At 44.6% G+C, this 20,784-nt stretch overlaps 1 protein-coding gene across 1 annotated transcript in view; it reads right to left on the reverse strand.

Moving 5' to 3' along the window:
• The window catches only part of PPM1H (protein phosphatase, Mg2+/Mn2+ dependent 1H), a 259,333-nt gene that overhangs the window by 77,692 nt on the left and 160,857 nt on the right, over positions 1–20,784 (reverse strand). Inside the window, exon 5 of the mRNA XM_080811226.1 lies at positions 9,668–9,752. Within this exon, the coding sequence (XP_080667352.1) occupies positions 9,668–9,752 (85 nt within the window). The remainder of the gene's footprint in view (positions 1–9,667; positions 9,753–20,784) is intronic.

The raw sequence follows: 20,784 nt of genomic DNA on the forward strand, positions 1-20,784 counted from the left end.
GGGCGGTTGGGGGAGGTAGGAAAAGAAAAAATGAAAAGATGGGATTGGGAGGGAGACAAACCATAAAAGACTCAATCTCAAGAAACAGACTGAGGGTTGCTGGGGGGAGGGGGGACGGGAGAGGGTGGTGGGGAAATGGACATTGGGGAGGGTATGTGCTATGATGAGTGCTGTGAAATGTGTAAACCTGGTGATTCACAGACCTGTACCCCTGGGGATAAAAATACATTATATGTTTATTAAAATAAAAAAATTAAAAAAAAATAAAACCGTAAAAAAAAATAAAAATAAAAAATAAAACCTCATGGTATTTCACATTCCTAAGAATATCCAAACAATGTCATGTCTCTTCTCTACTTAATAAGCTTGCTGACCAGAAACCCAGAGACATATTTTATACTAAAATCCAGTTTAAGGTGTGCTGGCCTGTTTCATGTTTAAACAAAAAAAAAGGATAACTCTTTGTACCTCCAATTTTATCCTAAACTTTGAGACTCTCCCACAAGGAAGCATAACAGAATGTTCCTAACTGAGGGGTGGGGGTGGAGGTACACTGAAGGTCATGTGTTGCCACAAATGACCCCTGGAAAGAAAGCTTGGTAACCACTGCCCCTACCAAACCAAAGACAGGCTGCCAGGAGACCTTTAGGGAGTCTGGAGAGCACAGGTTTGCTAGAAAGAGGGTAGGACCTATCCTTGCCACTTAGTGTCTGTACAGCTGATGATAATAAGCTTCCAGACATGGTTATGTTTGTCTGGGACAAGACGGTCAGCTCATCTAGGGAAACGATGCTAGAGTAACCTGCTGTGCCGCGAGGCAGCAGGACACCAGAGATGGGGAAGGAGGATCAGATGCCTTCTGGCTGCTTTGCTCTCTAGTCCTGGGCAAAAACTAGCTTCAAGGGGACAGAAGTAAGCACTTACTGTGAACAAACACAACCACCCCATCCCAGTGAGAATCTGAGTCACAGAGGGATTCAGGAGGGGACAAACCTGAAAAAGAGATGCCTTCCAGAACCTTCTAGGAAGCCTCTCATTAGAGTAAAGTGGATGAGAAACCTGAACCCAGGTCTGTCTCACTCTGGAACACATGGATCTGAGCTCCACCTTCCCAGACTGCTGGAGAGCTTTGCACACCTTGGCAAGGCAGGGTGAACAGAGGGAGGAGAAGCGGGACGCAGAACTAGAGAGTGATATGTATGGAATGGTGACAGGAGGAGACAGAGCACCAGGCTTCCTGCAGACACTGAGATGGTGGGTCCTGAGGCTACTCAAAATTGCGTACTGGGAAACACAAAATGCTTACTCCTTTTAATAAAAGTTCCTTCTGCTGTTTTGTGGTCATCTTGCCAGTGAATAGAGCCAGCTAGTGAGAGGATTATCCCAGGTTGGGTACCCAGCCGAAGGAATGCATGTGACTGACACATGAACTCCCCCATGTGCCAGGTATCGGAGGTTAGGGATTCAAAGAATAACCAAAAAAGAGGTCCCTTTATTTAGAGCTCTCGCATGAGTTGGGGAGACTGAAGAAAGCTCGTGGGTGGAACGGAGATATCCCCAGGGGCTAAAGGATAAAGAGTGGGGCACTCACTGGATGGGTCAGAAAGAATCTGAAAAGCATCTGAAAAGCTGGTCCCCGAAGGTGTCTGGGGCCAGAGTAGCAAGAGGAGAGGTGAGGAAGTGCGAAGCAGCATGGTGAGTGGGGGGGCTTTTGAAGCTGCTTTTAGGAAAGAACAGAGACGAGGCAGAAGGGTGCCTTTCTTGGGGACCCATCTAGCTGCTTCTCCATGGGCTCCTGCAGAGACCCGAAGGCCCCTCCCACAAAGAGTAATAACCAGTTCAATAAAGTGGAAGTATTTTTTGTAAAAAAAACTTTTCGAGCAGGAATAATATATACACAGTAAAGTTACTATATCATATGTGTATGGGCCCACGTATTTTCACAAATTGGGCACACTCATGTAATTGGCATGTAGATCAAGAAACATGTTAGCAGCACCTGGGGTCAGGACCCCATCCAAACATTGCTCTCCCTAGCACCATCCCAACCTGTGGGCTGGTTCTGCTTCTTTGTACACTTACTGTGGAATCCTATAAGCTGCCCCCAGTGCTGGGTGTTAAGTCTGTGTGATTCATCCACACTGTTGCATGTAATTAAAACGTGTTCATTCTCAGTACTGAGTGGCATTCCAGGCCATGACTCTGGCTGACAAGTGTCTTATGCATTCTGCTTTCCAGGGACATGTGGATAGTTCCCAGTCTGTGTTATCACACCCCATGCTGCTGTGCACATTCTAGTTTGGTGAACATTTGTGTACCCTCTGGTTAGGTGCCTACCTTGGAGTAGAACTGCTGAGCCACACCCTTTTTCAAAGTAGTTGTTCCCATTTCCACTCCCATTGGCAGAATACGGAAGGTAAAAACACTCATGTGTTCAATGAGAGGGCAGATTCCATAGCAGGAAATAGTTGGCGAAGTCCTCTTACTAGAAAACTTTTATAGGAGCTAATTTGTTAAATGTTCAGACCTCAGTATTTGAAAGGAAGTTGCCAAAATGAGGATTTTCAGTGTTTAACACAAATCTTAAGACCAAAAGAAAAAAAAAAAACAAAAAAACCCCAACCAACCCCTGAGTAATCTCTCCTCTTTCTTGCCCATAGAAAGGGAAAAACCTTGTCAGATTTTATGACAGGAAGACTGGAAGCCTTACATTTCAGGGTGATTTACCATGATAGAAAGTCTAAGGTAACGAATGCAATGAAATTAATAACATCAGCCAAGCCACTGATGGTCACACTACTGGTCAAATGAGACGGCTATCCCAGAGCCAAGGCTGGCTGCCTGATTTACAGTGCAGAGATAGAATATTTTGATTTGGGTTAAACAAAAATGAAGGGAAAATGTTAATGGCTGAGATCTAAATATGTATGCGTTGGAGTCTTTCATAAAGAATTCTCTGTCTTAATTTATCCTTAAAAATCCCAAAGTAACAAGAACCAAGCTTATGTATATATGCCATTATAAAACTGAATATTGATAAAATTCTGTCTGGCTACATGGATGTCAAGAAAGATTCACATTTAAATTTCTACATGGGACTGTACTGATCAACCAGAGAAAAGCGTACCCCTAAAATAACTCTAAAATTGTAAAATTTATAGCTTATGCTAAAGGAGCCACATGGAAACTGGTATGCAAATGGATATATTAAACAAAATTGCCTAGATTTGTCAACTCTGCAACAGTTTAATGTATAGAATAAGGGGTAAAAAGTATTCATTTACATAAAACGTATAAAGTTTCCATATTCATATGCTTAATGCTTTTTTCCTCCCAAGTAAAAATCTGGGAAAGGAATTCATTGGAAGACAGAACAACTCATGTCAGCAAAAAGAATGTGCCTGCATATCTTCAATCCCTCTGCATATGCAAATGGAATTTATAAATTTTATAAAAGGCCACAGAAGTAGTCCCGAAGGCAGGATGGCCATACAAAAGTTCTTCATATACAGTTAGACGTGAAACGAAGAGATTTTATTTTGTCTCTGATCTAGGCACTGTTGTAAGCACACTATAAATATTATCTCATTAGTCATCATCCTGTCATGGGAGGAGTCCGTAATTACTGGATTTCACAGATGAAGCAACTGGAGAAGAGAAAACTCTGTATACATAGCTAACGTTTGTCCTGGTAAACCTCCGTGAATGCTGTCTACCTCTTTCAGTACGTATTTAATTTTAACATTTTTAAAGGATGCACTACACGAGCTTGCTTCTTTACACTCAGATCAATTTTTAAGGGACTCTATGGACAGATGGCTCTGGCTTTAGGTGCCCCGCTTTTTCTTCACAATGTTGCAAGGGACAGGGGTTTCAGAGAGTCTAAAGATTCTATGAGTGTAGCAACTGTGCAGAAAGACTGAGCTTTTTTAAAGAATAAAAGTAGTTAGGGGTATATTCTTGTGGTTACTTTGTTTAGCTGTGCGGAATTCATTTTCTTAGGTCTGTTCAGGGTGTTTAGAATACCTCGACACCAAGCCTCTGACTCCTCCTGACCTGGAGTAAACAAAACATCCATTTATATTCATTTTCAGAATCAAGGCTCTGGGGGCGCCTGGGTGGCTCAGTTGGTTGGGCATCTGCCTTTGGCTCAGGTCATGATCCTGGGGTCCTGGGATTGAGCCCCACATTGGGCTCCCTGCTCAGCAGGAAGTCTGCTTCCCTCTGCCCCTTCCCCTGCTTGTGTTCTCTCTCTCTCTCTTGAATAAATAAATAAAATCTTAAAAAACAAAAACAAAAACCAAGGCTCTGTTAGTGGTGAGGTTCACTTACAGGGGCTAATGTCTCTCAGAGTCTTCCGTGAAGCCAAGCAGCACTCCCGCCAAAAAGAAGCTCTGTCTCGAAAAGTCTGGGCGGTGCCATTTCTGTGCTCTAAAACTCTCCTGGCTTCTCTATGCACCTGTGTGATCAGTCAAACCTATACTACATATGAAAAATGGGGCACCTGGGTGGCTCAGTGGGTTAAGCCTCTGCCTTCAGCTCAGGTCATGATCCCAGGGTGCTGGGATCGAGGCCCACATCGGGCTCTCTGCTCAGCAGGGAGCCTGCTTCCCCCTCTCTCTCTGCCTGCCTCTCTGCCTACTTGTGATCTCTCTCTCCCTTTGTCAAATAAATGAATAAAAGAACAAAAAAAAAAAAAAAGAAAGAAAGAAAAAGGCCGGCCATTTTTTTAACTGCCGTATTTCAATTAGAAATTCTGAAACTCACAGGCAGTTTTGTGAGAAAGGTTTAAAGGGGGAAAAAAAAGAGACAGGATTGGAGCAGATTTTTCCATGACTCAGTCATCAAGCGAAGCACAGTGATGGTGAAGTTGCCGCCCTATGACTAAAGGCCTCCCGGGCTCAACCTGCTCTCGCGAGACTAAATGGTATGGTGGGGGTGGTGGGACAGTCACTTTTATACAGTAGCACACTTGACCCTCCCCCACATTACAGTATCCTGTTTTAAAAAGCAGGTTAAGGAATATACTTTTGGGAGATCACTCTTGAGCATGAAAAATCCCAAAAAGCCAAGAGGAGCAACGCCGTCCGCCTTGAAAGCTTTCCAAACCCAACACCAGGGAAACGGCACACAAACAGAATCGGACTCGGCGGAGAAGGCTGGGGGTAGTTCCAAGGACACCGCAAGAAATCACCTCGGATAATGTTGCACTTGTACGTATCAAATGTGTATTTGAAACCCACTTTCATCTCTTCTGTACATTGCCCTTGATGAAAAACAGCTGCAGACTTGGATTATCTACAAGGACAGGAGTGCATTATTTGAAGGTTTGATGATACCAGCACATCTTAATGTAATCAAATCAGAGTTTATAAATATGTCTAGGCAGAATGGAGGGGAAGCCATCACTCTCACACCTCGGGGCTCCAGAGGTCCCCCCGAGGGAGATCCATCTCTGGCTGTCACCTGAAGCAGAGGTGGGGGTGGTTTTCTGCAGGCAGCAGCATCAAAGCAGTAAATTCCGCCGAGACACAACCATGACCAGACTGCCTTCCCGCCTGTCTGTGCCCTGACTCCATCCAAACATTCCATTTAGCTTGGTGGACCTCCTTAAATATTTTACTTCAATCATCCTAGAAACATTAAGGAAAAAAAAGAGGCGCAGCGACATTAGAGCAGGGCTTACTCATGACTATAGGACAGCAGCTTTCCCTGGCTGCTGGGGCAGAAGTTCGCAGCCCCTGACCCCTTCGTCACACACCTGCCACATTCCGTGTGAACACGTCAAACCCTCAAGCCTGCTTGATTAATCACCCTGCCCAAGAATCTATGGAACAAAGTTCACATTACGGGAGAGCGGCACGAAGGGCCCTCCCGAGGTCAGGACGCAAGACCAAACAAAACTAACATGCCTGCCACATCCATCATCTTGTAATCTGCTTCCAGTTCTGTAATCCCCAAACGTCCAGACTGTGTGTACCAAGAACATTCCTCTTCGATGTGGATCAAAACGGCTCACGTACAATGAGCTCTGAATCTTCGCCGCCTCCAAGAAAACCATTAACCATTTCTACACATCGAACTGCAGACACATGCTCAAGTCAAGTCTCCAGGGACCCAGAAGCTTTAATGATTTTATCATAAATGTTTCCTCACATATCATAAAAAGAAAATTTAACTTGACCTAAGAATAAGGAGTACGTTGTTAACTTTCCAGGGATGTACTAACTCGTTTAGATCACGTAAAGGATACTACAATCCCCATTACAGTAAAGTGTTTCATAATTAGTTCAAGGGAACTGATCCTCCAAGAAAAAAATGAACTGGTAGGATTAGATGCACTTAAAATGATTACGATATATATTGTGCTTTATATTACCATGGGATTACTTTTCATTTTGATTTCAGAACCTGCAGTGAATATTTCAAGGGAGGTGTCCTTCAGAGACATCGTGTGATCACATAGCCATGTCTGGGCTGGGCTGAGAGAAGTTATCACACTATTGTTTATCTCTCATAACTGATATTATTTTTATTTTTTTTAAAAGATTTTATTTATTTATTTGGCAGATAGAGAGGGAACACAAGCAGGGGCAGTGGGAGAGGGAGAAGCAGGCTTCCCACCAAACAGGGAGCCTGATGCAGGGCTTGACCCCGGGACCCTGGGATCATGACCCATGCCGAAGGCAGACGCTTAACGACTAAGCCACCCAGGCACCCCTTGATATTACTTTTAACACTTTATACTATAAACCCCCTAATTCTCTCAAAACTTCACTCAAAAACAAAAACAAAAACAAAAGATTTGCATCACAGATCATGTGACTGCAGTTACTGGATTTGTTTAATTTGAAGCATACATTTCTAGACTCCTGACAGAACGGGAAGTTGGACAACCAGGATATTTTATGTTCTGGTCATTTACAGTTCTGTTGTTTCGGGAGAATAGCTATAAACCAGAGAAACGTGAATGATTTAGAAGTAAGGATGAAAAAGAATGGGGACGGCTTTCTTACCTTTTAGAAATTCGGCAATTAGTCTCAGTTCTGTGGGCTAAGAGTGTACACACTGATTGTCTGAGTAACACAAAAATACACATTCATCTTTAGGAACATAAGGAGTGATTCTTAAATTAAAAAATAAGGGAAAGAATCATTGTGGTTTGCAGGCCAGTAGGATTTGAAGTGGCAAGACTGATTCATCAAATAATAATCAAATGAGGACTCTGTGCACAAAAGAATTCTACATGTAGTTTTCACTTAATCTTTAAACCTGTCTTCTAAGGCTTTCTACGTCCGTTACTGGTGATGAAGCTGTGGATCAGGGAAGGGCCTTGTTGAAATCACAGACACAGTCACACGACAAAGCTGAGATCGGAAGAAACACACATCTCATTGCAACCATCAAAAAATATACCACCGATATTAGGAATCTGATGAATGTCAGCATTCTCATCCCTCCTTAAAAGTTAACATTTTGAACTCTCTGTACCATTCTTGTAACATGAAGACATGAAATCATTGCAAAACAAAAAAAAGTCAACCTGCTGTTTCCCATTGGATTCAGCAGGAAAACAGGACACAGTTTTCACAAAAGGGCAAGGAGGTGATGAAGACAGTGTAGTTGAGGCATGGCCAGGCAAAGGGCTGTGACAGGTTTCAGGGGAAGGAGGAGGGGAGAGTACTGCGTGGTAATGATCCAGAAGTCAATACAGATATTGGTTCTTTCTTCCCTTTATTCAACGAATCCCAGTTTAGTATCTCTTCCATGAGGGGTACAATATGAAGTGACAAAGGCAAGGAGCCTGCCCTCCAGGACTCAGTCGGGAAGGGGAAAGAGGGATGGCAACCAGCAATACAATAGCATGGGGCTTCTGTGGGGTACTTCCAGGGCACAAGCATGGGGGACTGACACTCACCCCTAGGAGAGGGAGGGGAAGCTTCCTAGAGGTCGTGACATTTATGCTGGGGTCTCAAAGCACGAAGAGCAGTTTCCCTGGCAGAGGACAGGGGAAGGCTACCCAGGAAGGGCATACGTCCAAAGGCATGCAGGTTGGGGAGATCAAGGTGTGGCCCAGAAATGGAAGGTGGTTCTCTGCCTACAGCCTGAGACACGTGGTGGCGTTGGTAGGGGCAACAGAGAAATGATGGAGGAGAGGTGGATGGAGACCATGATTCTGGGTCTACCGAGTATGGTCCGCATTCTGTACAGTATGAGAAGCCAAAAGGATTTTAGGCAGGGGAGTGACAGGTTCATGATCAGCTCACTGGGGTGGCTTTGTGGAAGATGGATTGGGGAAAGCCAGACAGGTGACAAGGAGGGCAGCTGTTATGAACTCTACTTGGAAGGATCTTGCAGCCTGAAGGTCCCTGGTGACCTCCTCATCTAGCTTTCCACTGTGTAAGTGACAAACCGAGGTCTGGAAAGGTTGAGAGACTTGCACAAAGTTAGCCAGCCCGCAAGTCAGTGAGTTGGCACGGGAATGAGGATATTTTGCGGCTGCCGCAGTGTCCCTTCCCCTGCCCAGACTGCCAAAAAGAATGAGCGTTCTGAAGCCTGGGCTTCCCCGGAGTGGCTACAAGTTTATTCGTTTGAAAAAAAACAACAGAAAGGCTAGAGAACAACAGTTGGTGAAAGAGTGAAACAAATGTTTTTATATTGGGTTTGGATTCCTGCTGTCATTATGTACCAGACCAACACAGCTTAAATATTGAGTAAAACAAACTAGACAAGGGAGCTAAGGGAACGTGCACAACCCTTTCAACCCTTTCTAAACTGGCCAAAGTGATCAAACCCGGACTGTTCACACACGCCGAAATGCAAAGACATGAACAAAGTCCTTCTTGAGTAGCCGGGATCTATTTTTTCCTAAGAGCAGAGGATCTCTACCTTAGCCGTGCTGTCTAAAAAGAAAGCCAGTTGGCAAGAAAAAAGATGTCATCCATAGGACGACTAATCACGCTGTCAGTCCCCAAAGATCGTAACCTCGCACGATTGCCACCGTCACTGAACTGAGATTCAAAGCCAAATGCCCTGACCCTGGAATCTGAGGACAGGGAAGTGCCTTCTCTTTTCCAGAAAACTCAAAGCTCGAGGTGAAGCAAAAACTCTCAAGATCTGAAAAACCAAATAGCCCTCCTATAGCCTACTCGTAATTTCACTCCAAAGAGGGTGATCTACACGGAGAACTTATTTTCAGGGCAGAAACAGGTTTTCTGACACCTGCATCTTTCCCAAAAGGCCCCTGAGACTTCAAATCTGCGTGTGAAGTGGTGGGGTGTCAGTGGGATCTCGGGGCTGCCCTCCTCCTCAGGACTGAGCCCCCATCTTCAGTTCAAGTGAGGGGTAGAAGAATGGTAACTGTGTTATCCAACACCCCATCTCATATCGTACATACTAAACCATTAAAAGAAACAGAGCACATCGTGTCTTCGGCTGGTTACAGATGGGAGGAAAACAGCCACAATAATAAATTCACGGAGGTGGAGTGTGTCGTCACACACGGAGCTAGGATGTGTGATCCAGAAGGTGTGTGGGGGGAGTTAAGACCATATGTCGTTTGACTGCTGTGGGCCTGCTCCCATGTCAATAGCGACACGTTCCTCCGAAACAGCTCTGACACCATCCCCAAGGCCACGGTGCTCCACCAAACCGACATGGCTCTTACCAGGTACTGAAGTCGCTGGCGCTCAGTCTCGGGGGTAAATTCTGAAGACATGGGGATGATTTCTCCATTTCTGATGATTATGGCCCTGAAATGGTTAAAAAAAATGTACTGTCAGTAGCTGACCTCCTAAGGACCTCAATTCTGTGCTATGTGCACAGCCTGGTTCAGAGCACACATGAGGGGCGCCTGGGGGGCTCAGTTGGTTCAGCGTCTGACTCTTGATCTCGGCTCAGGTTGTGACACTGAGCCCCATGTCAGGCTCTGTGCTGAGTCGGCTTGAGATTCTCCCTTTCCCCCAACTCACACGCATTTGCACACTCTCTCTCCCTCTCAATAAATAAGTAATCTTTAAAAAAAAAAAAAGAATATATAGGGCACCTGGGTGGCTCAGTGGGTTAAGCCTCTGCCTTTGGCTCAGGTCATGATCTCAGGGTCCTGGGATCAAGCCCTACTTCGGGCTCTCTGCTCAGCGGGGTGCCTGCTGTCCTCTCTCTCTCTGCCTGGCCTTCTGCCTACTTGTGACCTCTGTCAAATAAATAAAATCTTAAAAAAAAAAAAGAACACACATGAAATGCCCTAGTGACGCCTTTTCCTCTAACCTGCGTGGCAACATTCACTGTTACCAACTACGGATCCCTCACCATATTATAGGTATCTTTACTTTAAGAACATTACATTTAGGGTAGCTGACGTTTACTTTTTTCTGTTAGCTGGAACCATCCCTTAATGGCCAGGACCAAACAACCTCCTTGGCACATAATAGATGTTCAGTGAATAAATGTATGAAAAAGTAAATGAGGGAAACTGAGGCTTACTGTAAACTAATGTTCTCCAACAGAACTTTCTGTGATAATGGAAATATTTTAATCTGTGTAATCTAATATGGCAGCCAACAGCCACATGTGGGTAATGAGCATCTAAATTATGGTTAGTGCAGCTGAGAGAGTGAATTTTTTATATTTACTTAATTTTAATTCATTTATCTTTAAGTTTAAGCAGTCACAATGGCTAGCACTTAATGTAGTAGACAGTACAGCTTCAGATCCTCATTACTCCACGTGTCCTTAGGCCAGGAGCACTGGCTTCACCTGGGATCGTATCAGAAATGCAGACTCTTGGGTCCCACCCCAGACTTACTGTATCAGAATCTTCACTGTTATACAATCCCCAGGTGATCCAATCTTAGAATGCCTGACTGAGACTCCTGAGTTCAGGGGTAGTATTCTGGGTCTGGGAAAAAACATTTTCATCTCATCCCGAAGCTTAGGGAAAATCACACACTTCCACAAATGTGCCCCAAAGCTACTGCTGACTCAAGCATTTGCTAGAAGAGAGCTTCTTGAGGAGCTACCTAAGGGAGAGGCCACAGCATTGCTAACGGTGGAGGAACGTTTCCTAGGTCTCGTCCAGATGGAGCCTCCTGTTCCTGGGTCTTCTTGTTCTGAAGTGGTTCCTAGCAGCCATTTCCCCCCTATCAGTCAAGTGGCTTGCAAACTGCATTCTATAGGAACCCAACAGCTCCCAGGTACCAGGGAGCAGGAATCCCACAAACTTCTCTGTGAAGAGCCCCAAGGAGGGGAAATGCCTTCCCTGAGCTCAGCTCTGGGTGGCTGCATCACTGACTCTAGGGTCAGCTGCATTCTTTGTGCCAAGACTCCCCAGCCACCCCTTCCTCCCCCAACAGAGGTGGTCCCCAACTCAGAAGCAATCCCTATAAATGGCTGCAGCTGTCCCAACCTCTCCCCTGCCCCCCCCCCCACCCCACACCACCTATACCCACTTGCTGCTGTCATAGAAACTGGCAGGAGGGCAGGTAAGGGAGGGGATGATACCAAACAACACACAGGGCTTTAGAGAATTAGTGGGTCTACAAGAAAACCAGTGGAAGCTATGAGAAAATGGAAGGTTTTAGGGGAAAGGACTGGGAAGAAGATGTAATATTCATATGGCCTCTTTCATGATGATGCCAAAAATAGGACTAATTAAATTTCCTTCTTATAAATCCAGAGTCACTTGTAAAATGCAACCCCCTTACCCAGGCAAGGAAGGTGATATCCACCATTCACAAATCAGTGTGTTCATTCAAATGGACTCTATCCTAATTCATCAGCTAAGGCTAACTCCTGAATAAGGGAGTAGAGGATTTGACAGAAGATGGAGAGATCTGGAGAGCTTGAAAGAAGGTCTAGGTTAGAGCCTTATCTCAAAGTATCATGAAGGGCCTCGAGAACCAGGGGGATAAGATCAAAAGTCATTAGGCAATAAATTCCAAGGGCAACCTTCTATTTCAAAATTTTGCTTACAACTAGTTTTCACTTTTCTTCCCCTTTTCTACATGGTCCCTGAATTCCAGCTTCCAGGCTCCAACTAGGACAGGTGGCTATCTGGGAAGGAAGGAAAAGATAATGAGTCAAAGGAGGAAGGTAGAGAAGACGGAAGACAGTGTCAGAGACTTCGGAGAAGGGTGGGGGGGAGGAGCCAACACTGCGCCATCAGGCCACAGAAGTTCCTCTTGTAGGACCTACAGGTGAGCTCATCTGGTCTTGTTTGCTCTTAGATTCCAAATGCTCGCCTGTCACACAGCAGGAGCCCTGTAACTATTTGTTGAATATGAGAGCAAATGAGAGAATTCAGGAGACGTGTTTCCCTTGAATTCGAGGCAGGAAGACAGAGGTAGCAGACGCTCCCATGCACAAGTGGAGCTGACTTCCAAGCCAAGTGGGGTCTTCACCTAGAAATGCACCTGCTCCCTCTGCTATCCTGTTCTCTTCTCTTCCCGACCAGGGTGTGTCCATACATTACTTCCCATGCAGGCCTTCCCTACATGAGTTATTCCCTCTCTGTACCTATGGCTCTCTGCCCATAGGCCCATAGTTCAAACCTGTGCTCCAAACACTTTCAGCTTACAATCAAACAAAACGTAACAAAAACTGATATTCTCCTAATCCACAACCCACCTTTTAGAGCCTGTTTACTTTTCTCTCCGACTAAGATAATAACCTACATTTAGGGGTTGTACTTCCCCACCTCCCACTGATCCCTTAGTAAATACATTCTTGGTAACAGAGGTAAATTAATTCTTGGTGCCCTTTCTAACCCACTGCTCTCAAAAGCATCCAATGGGCTCTTTTGTTGCTCTACCCACTCGACATGCCCTCATTCCTAATCTGCTTGGTAGCACTGGACAGTCTCTTCTGATCTGGCTCCTGGGACACCCCTTCTCCTGGATTCCCTATGTCCCTGAAGGCTCCCTTCTCAGACTTCTCTATGCCTCCTCTGATGTTATGGGCTACCATTTTGTCTCTCTCCTCCGCTTCCTGAGTAATCTCATTTCCTAACTCTCTCACCCCCAAGGTTAGGTTTAACCACCTCTCCCACGTGGTCCCTGAGCCTGCTACTCTAATACAGAGCACATCACGTTTCGTTATTGATGACTTAACATGCAGGCCTGTGAGCACCTCAGGCAAGAACCATGGCTGTCTTACTCAACACTGTAGCCTCACTACTGTAACAGGGCCAAGCCACGATAAGCAGGACTGGGTACCTAATTTCCAGGGTCCAGCGCAAGATAAAAATGCAGGGCCTCTTGATTAAAAATTAGTGAGTATTTTAAGATGGTGACAACAGTGCATCAAACCCAATGTGGGGCCCTCCCTAGAATGAGGCCTGTGTAACCCACAGTCGCACATCCATGAAGCTGGCCTGACTTACTCCCTTAAAATTTACTGAACGAGTAAAAGGCTTCGACAACCACATATGCCAATGACTCCCAACTATCCTTTCCAGCACCTCTGGCCTGGAACAGCCAACCGCCAACAGATATCTCAGCATCCTCTCAGATTCAGCATGTTTCAGACAATTAATAATCCTACTCCACTCCACTCGCAGCTCTGTCCTTCCAGCATTTCCGTCTTAGGGAAAAACAGGCCTTCCCACCTAGTCGCCTCCCCCACACAAGGGAGCCCTCTCAGACTGTTCCTGTCCCTCATCCTACCATCCCAACACTCACCGAATCTTGTAAACTTCACTTCCCCAACAGCATATGAATCTGTTCCTTTCCTTGACTCCCACCATTAGCACCTTGGTTCCAGGCCCTATCAGAGCTAGTCCACGCGACTCAGGAGCTCTCTGCTGCTCCCACTTCTGCCCTCCTCTGACCCCGTGCTTGGTCACCACGGTGATTTTAAAGCATGATTCTCGCCAAGTCATATCCCTGCCTAAACTCCCTTGGGCTCCCCTAGCATTTCCAAAATCCACCATTATCTGCGTTTTGCCTCTGTTTCTGGCTTTCAGCCTCCCTCTCATTATTCTCACACATCCTCCTCGTCCTTCTTCTGGACAAGCTATTGCTTTCGAGAGTCCACCCAGAAGAATGCCTTCTCTTGCCCTCCTGCTTTACCTCCGAGGCCCCTTCTCTGTGGTACCATGGTGTGTATGTCACAGCCGTCACCAATCCTCACCACGGCGGCTGCTCCCATGGCTTCTCTAACTACCTGTGCACATTTTCTGGCCAGCGCCTGCGGCCTTGTCTCTGAATCTCAGCACACAATGCTTGGCCTGTGACAGACACACAGTGACCGCTGATGGATAGACGATTATGTGGATAAAGAGTGAGTGAGCTACACTTGGGAGGATCCACAGATGTATCCAGAGCAATGGCCTCGAATAAAACTATTCCCAGTAACAACATTATTATCTCTAATTGACTGTGTACAGTCCAGACCTTTAAATGTCCATGCCAACGAAAATATGCCTTTTCATTGGTTTTACAAAAGACAATGAACGTAAAAGGATGTCATTCTGGTTAGATCACCACTAAAAAGGGGACTCGAGAGATGAAGGCAAATGAGGCAGAACCCTTGACCTTCAGCCGCCACCCTGGTCTGTTTTTTAAATCTCAAATTCACACACAGAGAGATATCAGCCTTCAGTTTGAATATTTGCCGCTGGGCTAACCCTAGCTAATTACTTTCTTAAATAGATCTTTATATCCAACCCATCTATGTACAGAACGTTCTTCAGTTCTGTTTGAACTACCAAGTTCTTCCTTTACGAGACGCCCATGGATTAAAGATGACAGCATGTTTGGCAGTCAGACTTTCCAGTCCCTAAATCATGATGCCTCTTCCTATGTGCTTCCTGGCTTCCTTTTGATCTTTCGCTCTTTCATCCCTCTGATCTTGGGATCAATGTGTCAGAGTGCTGGTCTCCAATCTGGAGCAGGGCAGTGAGAGGGAATGGGTTTCAAAGGGAACAGAGTGCGTGTGAAGGCTGACAAATCTTGCACTAAACAACCAATAAACCAGAGAAATGCTTTAAAGCTACATTCTGTCATCATGGGATCCTCGGATACTTTGTATCTTCCACTTCGTTATTTTATGGGCTGCTTTTCTTAAAGAAAACTATCTAAAACAAAACCAAAAAAAGCTGTGGCCATGGTAAGAATCAAGGAAAATTAGGCAGATGCCCTGGCCTTTCTTCTTAGCCATCAGATCTACGGTCAGATTTTGGGTGACATTCCATTTCCTTACTCAGAGACTGGCCAAAGATTAAGCGAGGGGCTTGCTAGGGTTGAGGTGATTTAATCCACGGGCAACCACTTCCTACCTGGTATCTCTTACCAGAGGGTGGCTCCTAAGCATAATCCCCAAAGTTAAGTCTAGCCTTTCATTCACAGAGACTGAAACTGATATTCACACGCTTTCATTTCCTGTCCGGCAAGGTAGATGGAGCCTTATTTGTAATGTGGTGAAGGGTAAGGTCTAACGTGTTCTTCGGAGTCAACGGCAAGGATGGGAGAAGAGAATGTAAGGCTAAGACATTAACGGTTTTTAAAATGTTCTCCCACCCTCTTCAAACATTAGCCACATAGATAAAAGCAATTTATTGCTAATTGATGAGAATTTTGAGTTCAGAGAACATTTCTTGAAAACTTAGCTATTTCTATCCTTTAAGGTCACAATTTGGAGTCAAAAAGACTGGCATTTTGTTCCCCAAGTTAGTCAAATCATTAACTGGTCAAGAGAAAAATAAGGGGTCAAATGAGATGTTCGTTTCAAATATTCACTCGATTTTACAACTTCTGTTAAGGGGATCACACCAACTCCTGTGAAATCCCACCTCAGAGTAGCAATGACACTCTTCAAGAGGCATCTGACAAACAAGCAAAGGGGAAAAAAAAATGGGTAACAGATATGATTAGGCAACCGACAGAAATGAAAATGCAAATGTTCAATAAACACAAGAAAAGATGCTCCATCTCACTGGTCCAGGAAAATGCAAATTAAAGTAAAAATAACATATAACTTTTGTTCATCAGACTGGCAAACATTTGTTGAAAAAATTAACGACGGGTAGTAGTTCTTAGAGGGTGAGAGGAAAAAGCCATTCTCATAATTACTGGGAATGTAAATGGTTAGACCTTTTAAATCTATTATAATGATGCAGTCGATGGTTCAGTCATCCTACTTTAGGGACTATATCCTAAAAAAAAAACAGACAACTCAGTACATAGGATATACAGACAAGAATTCATACCTGACATTATTTGTTGCGGCAAAGACTGGAAATGTTCTCAATGTCTATCAAAAGGGGAAATACTGAATGGATTGGTTTGTAATCCATAAGATATTATATGGTCATTAAGAAAACAAAATAAACAAAAAACCCCCAAAACAACAAAACAACAACAACAATGACAACAACAAAAAGAAGAGTTAAGTATGCTGAAGTAAGAGGTATCCATGATGTACGGTTATGTGAGAAAAGCAAGTTTCAGAGTAATATGTGGCATAATCCCATTTTTGTAAAAACAGAAACTAAACACAGATACTCCATATATGGCCTGATCATATATGGCCCCATCATATGGCCTGATCCCAGGCCAAAACCTTCAGGTGCCACCCCCAAAAGGTACAAAGGTAGTACCAGGCAGCCTCCCCTCCCCCGGAAGCTGCCCTTCCCCACCAGATGAGGGCCCAGCCAGTGCGCTTCAGTCTCCAGAGGGAGACGCAGCCTCCCCCACCAGCCACATTTATGCACCAATCTGCCTTCCCAGCCCTGGCAGCTCCATGGGAATCCTGGCTCTGGCACTTTTCTCCATTCTCACTCAGTACTTTTCCACTTTGAATCCTTCTCCTTCTTACCCCCTCCCCCCACCATCCCCTGGTTTTAAAGGGAGGGGCAGAAGCAAAGGCTCCTTAGCAGTGAGAAGATTCCCTGGGTCTGTGCCACATGCCAACTGAGCCTCGCCTGCCCAGGTGCCTTTGGGAAAAATGGATCACTGGGGAGCTGGCATGTCTCTTTTTCTTTGCCTCTTGCCTTCAGGATTACAGGAAGTGAATAAAGGTTGACTGCTACCTTCAGTTTGGGGCAGTGTCCTCATTGGACCACCACACCACCTGGCAGCTTGACAGGATTAAAAAAAAAATACATTTGACTGAGCAGGGACAAAGGTACAGAAGTGTGAGAGTTAATTTTGCCTCACATATCTTTTTGGTATTTGACTGCTACCAGGAATGTATGTTCCTTTTGTTTGCCCAGATTGGGCCAGATACTCATAGAAGACCTCAAGTCCTACTAAGTGCAGACTCATCTTTGTTCCACTACCAATCTTTGTAAACCCTGTATGCCCCAAGCACAGGTCCACAGAACTCTACCCAGCGCCCAATCACATGTCAGAGGTCATTAGCCAGAGGTCATCGGTCAGGGGTCATCAGTCAGGGCAGAGGCGCGACAGCAGGGGGATATCGCAGCTGTGTCAGGAGCCGCTGAGAAACCAGTGGCTGGATTTTTTTATAAAAATACAAAATGTTTAAGCCCCAAAATGTCTTTGTTGTAAGATATTTTTAAATGTCATTTAAAAATGACATTGTTTTAAGAAGAAGATGACATTTGGAGAATCACAGGGCAAATGCCAGAAAACTTTTGTCACTGCTCCCTTCCTGTGACCCTCAGCAAGCCCAGAAGCGCATGTTCCGCCAGGCACAGGCCTGGGCAGATGGCCTCTCAGCCCTTCCGCCTCCACAAGGTAAACCCTTTGGGCTCAAAACCAAACAAAATCTCCAAGATCACAGTTACATGACTTTGCAAATAGAGGCCATACAGACATGGTAAGGGGACAACTAATAAATATATTATTGTCAGCCTCAATAGAAGGCTTTCTCCAAGTGGCACAAAGAGTGGGGGAAAATGGGTATACCATACAGATTTAGATTTATAAATACAGACTTTATATATATGTACCCACGTGTAAGTACACATACATGTACACACACACACACACACACACACCCCTCCAAGTTTAATGCTGGTACCCTCTCTGCAGAGCAGAAATGGAAAAGAAATGCCAGGCTGCTGCACTTAAAAAGCAGGTAATGCTCCAGCAGTCCAGTTTCCATGGAATAAGAGGTATGAAAAGTCTTTCAAGCAAAACAGAAGTGAGGGATCAAGCTCACTCCTGAAGTCAGAACTGAAAGTAAGGTGCTTCCTCTTGCCATCCCTTGATTTCTTCTTCTCTCTGAGGCATGGGAACAGCCAGCCAGCAAAGAAAGTGCTTTGAGGTTCACCTTTGAAAGAGTCCCAACAGCACAGAACTTCATTCCAATCTCACTGTTTAGAGGTCAGCCAGCCCGGCGGCATGGAAACTACCACGTGTGTCATTAAGCAGGTGTACATATATGACACGCAAATGTGCAGGAGGAAGGTTCTGCACTATCCATCCTCTCTGGGTGGTGGTAAGTTCAGACACTTTACCCAGGAGGTGATGCTGTGAAAGCCAAAGCACTAACTGACAGTCCTGCGGGGCAATGGCTCATTGCTGAACCCTCTCCCAGCTCCGAAAGCCCGCTGCATGGGAGGGAGGCGCGCATGTGTGCGTTACCCACAGTAGTGAGGCCACACGGGATGGCAGAGATGGACCTGGCCTGGGAATCAGAATCTGCGGGTGCCAGCCCTACCTCATGCCCATCTTTGGCTCTGGACCTTGATGTCCTTGCCTAGAAAAAGGAGAGATAGGACCAGATCATTTCTCAGGCGTCTTTCAAGCCTAAATTTAAACGATTCGGAAAATAAGCCTCAGGTATGTGGGGTAGAGAAACAGGGGCGAACTGGTACAGTGACTGCTTTTCTTCTCAGGTGGCAATCGCCACAGTTTAGATTCTAATACGTACAAACCAATACTGAAGCGTGAGGATGGGAGAAGTCACCCTTGGTGCATCTCTTAAATCATAAGGGACAAGGAGACCATTATGAAGCAACCCCCCCCCCAGTATAATTTCACTGTTGTCACCAGTCCCCTTGGAACGCACAGCTGCAAACAAAAGGCATCTTCCACACTGTTAAGAGTATTCATGGGATGCCCTGATTCCATTACACACTTTTTCAGTTGAAAGTGATTTGAAACGCAACATTAAACTGCATATTTCCAGAATGGAGGAGAAAATCTGATACAAGGTGACAAAGAGAAACCATTCAGAAAACCCTTTTTGACAGTGTATATCAATTCCAAAATACAGGGAGGAGGCATCCATTTTGTCAAAAAGCATCAGACCTTGTGAGTCCTGTTCAGATGCAGCAGAAGCATCTGTCTCCTTCAGAGGTATTAGAAATGTGTCGACAGAAAAGAAAGCAGGGCAGCTGACGGAACAAGCAGGGGTTACCACCGTCAGAGGACAGCCAGGCTGTCGAGGCTAATTAGAGGTGCCAGAAAATAGCTGAAGGGAAAAAATAATCCCACGAGCCTGGAATTAGTTTGGGTGTGTGTCTAGTCATTCCATTTTCAGAATGGATACTGAAGAAAAAGTTTGCAAATACGATGATTCATTTAACAGAACCTCAAGCACCCAGTTAGGTTTCCCAGCAAAAATATTCACCAAGGAATGGTCAGGAGAAAAAAATTACTGGTCTTTGAATAGTAGCACAAATAAGTGACCATTTGTAGAGCTATAACTGACTCGGATGTTCTTGTTTTTCTCACAACCAGCCCCAGGCTGTATTCATAGCCCCCAGAATAATATCTCAATGTCATACTTCCACCACTTTCTACAAGAATCTTGCTTTACCAGCAACATTCATGAAACCCAATGCACCAGCATGACATTTCCCAAAGTAATAAAAGCCTTAGTCATTAAAGAAAACTTTCCGAGGTGATTATTTCTTAAAATATTAATAATAATAATAACAAGGGATCCATCTATAAATGAACAGTGGGGTTATGTGTTCTACTTTAAAAAAAAAACTATAAACCACATTTCATAAAGTTCATCTAATTAAAGTGTGCAATTCAGTATTTTTGAGTAAATTCACGAGGTTGTCACTACTATATAATTCCAGAACATTTTCATCCCATCAGAAAGAACCACTTACCCTACCGGTACCCATCAGCAGTCACTCCCTGTTCCCCCACCCTCCCTCAGCCCCTGGCAACCACGGATCTACTTTGTGTCTATGGATTTGCCTATTCTGGATATATCATATAAATGCGATCATATCATATACGGCCTTTCGTGCCCAGTGTCTTTCACTTAACATAACGTTTATAGGGTTTATCCTTGTCGTAGCATGCATCACTACTTTTTTCCTTTTCATGGCTAAATGAATATTGCACTGTATAGATATTATATATAGATACTATATAGATATACCACATTTTATGTATCCACTCATCACTTGATGGACATTTGGTTTGCCCCCATTCTGGGTACTGTGACTAATACTGCTATGAACATTCATTTACAAGTTTTGGTGTGATTATGCTTTTAATTCTATTGGCTATATGCCTAGGAGTGGGACTGCTGAGTCACATGGTAACTGTTTAATTTTTTGAGGAACTGCCAATTGGTTTTCCAAAGTGGCTGCACCATTTTCCATTGCCAACAGCGGGTTTTAAAATTTTCTCTTCAAGTACCACAGAGTTCAATCTAAATTTATTTCTGAAAATCCCACAGTCATTTCTCATTTTACACAGTTTTAAAAGAACTTTGCTGAAAAGTTCTGCCTCTGTGTTTAGATTTTAGTACACACACTGACCACTTAAAGGTTCATTTTCCATTTGCATCAGCAGGTATATATCTGGTTCTTCTCAAGTGCAAGGTCAATACCTATAATCCACAGCAAGA

This window comes from Martes martes (genome assembly GCF_963455335.1).
Source record: "Martes martes genome assembly, chromosome: 8".
Taxonomy (NCBI): Eukaryota; Metazoa; Chordata; class Mammalia; order Carnivora; family Mustelidae; genus Martes; species Martes martes.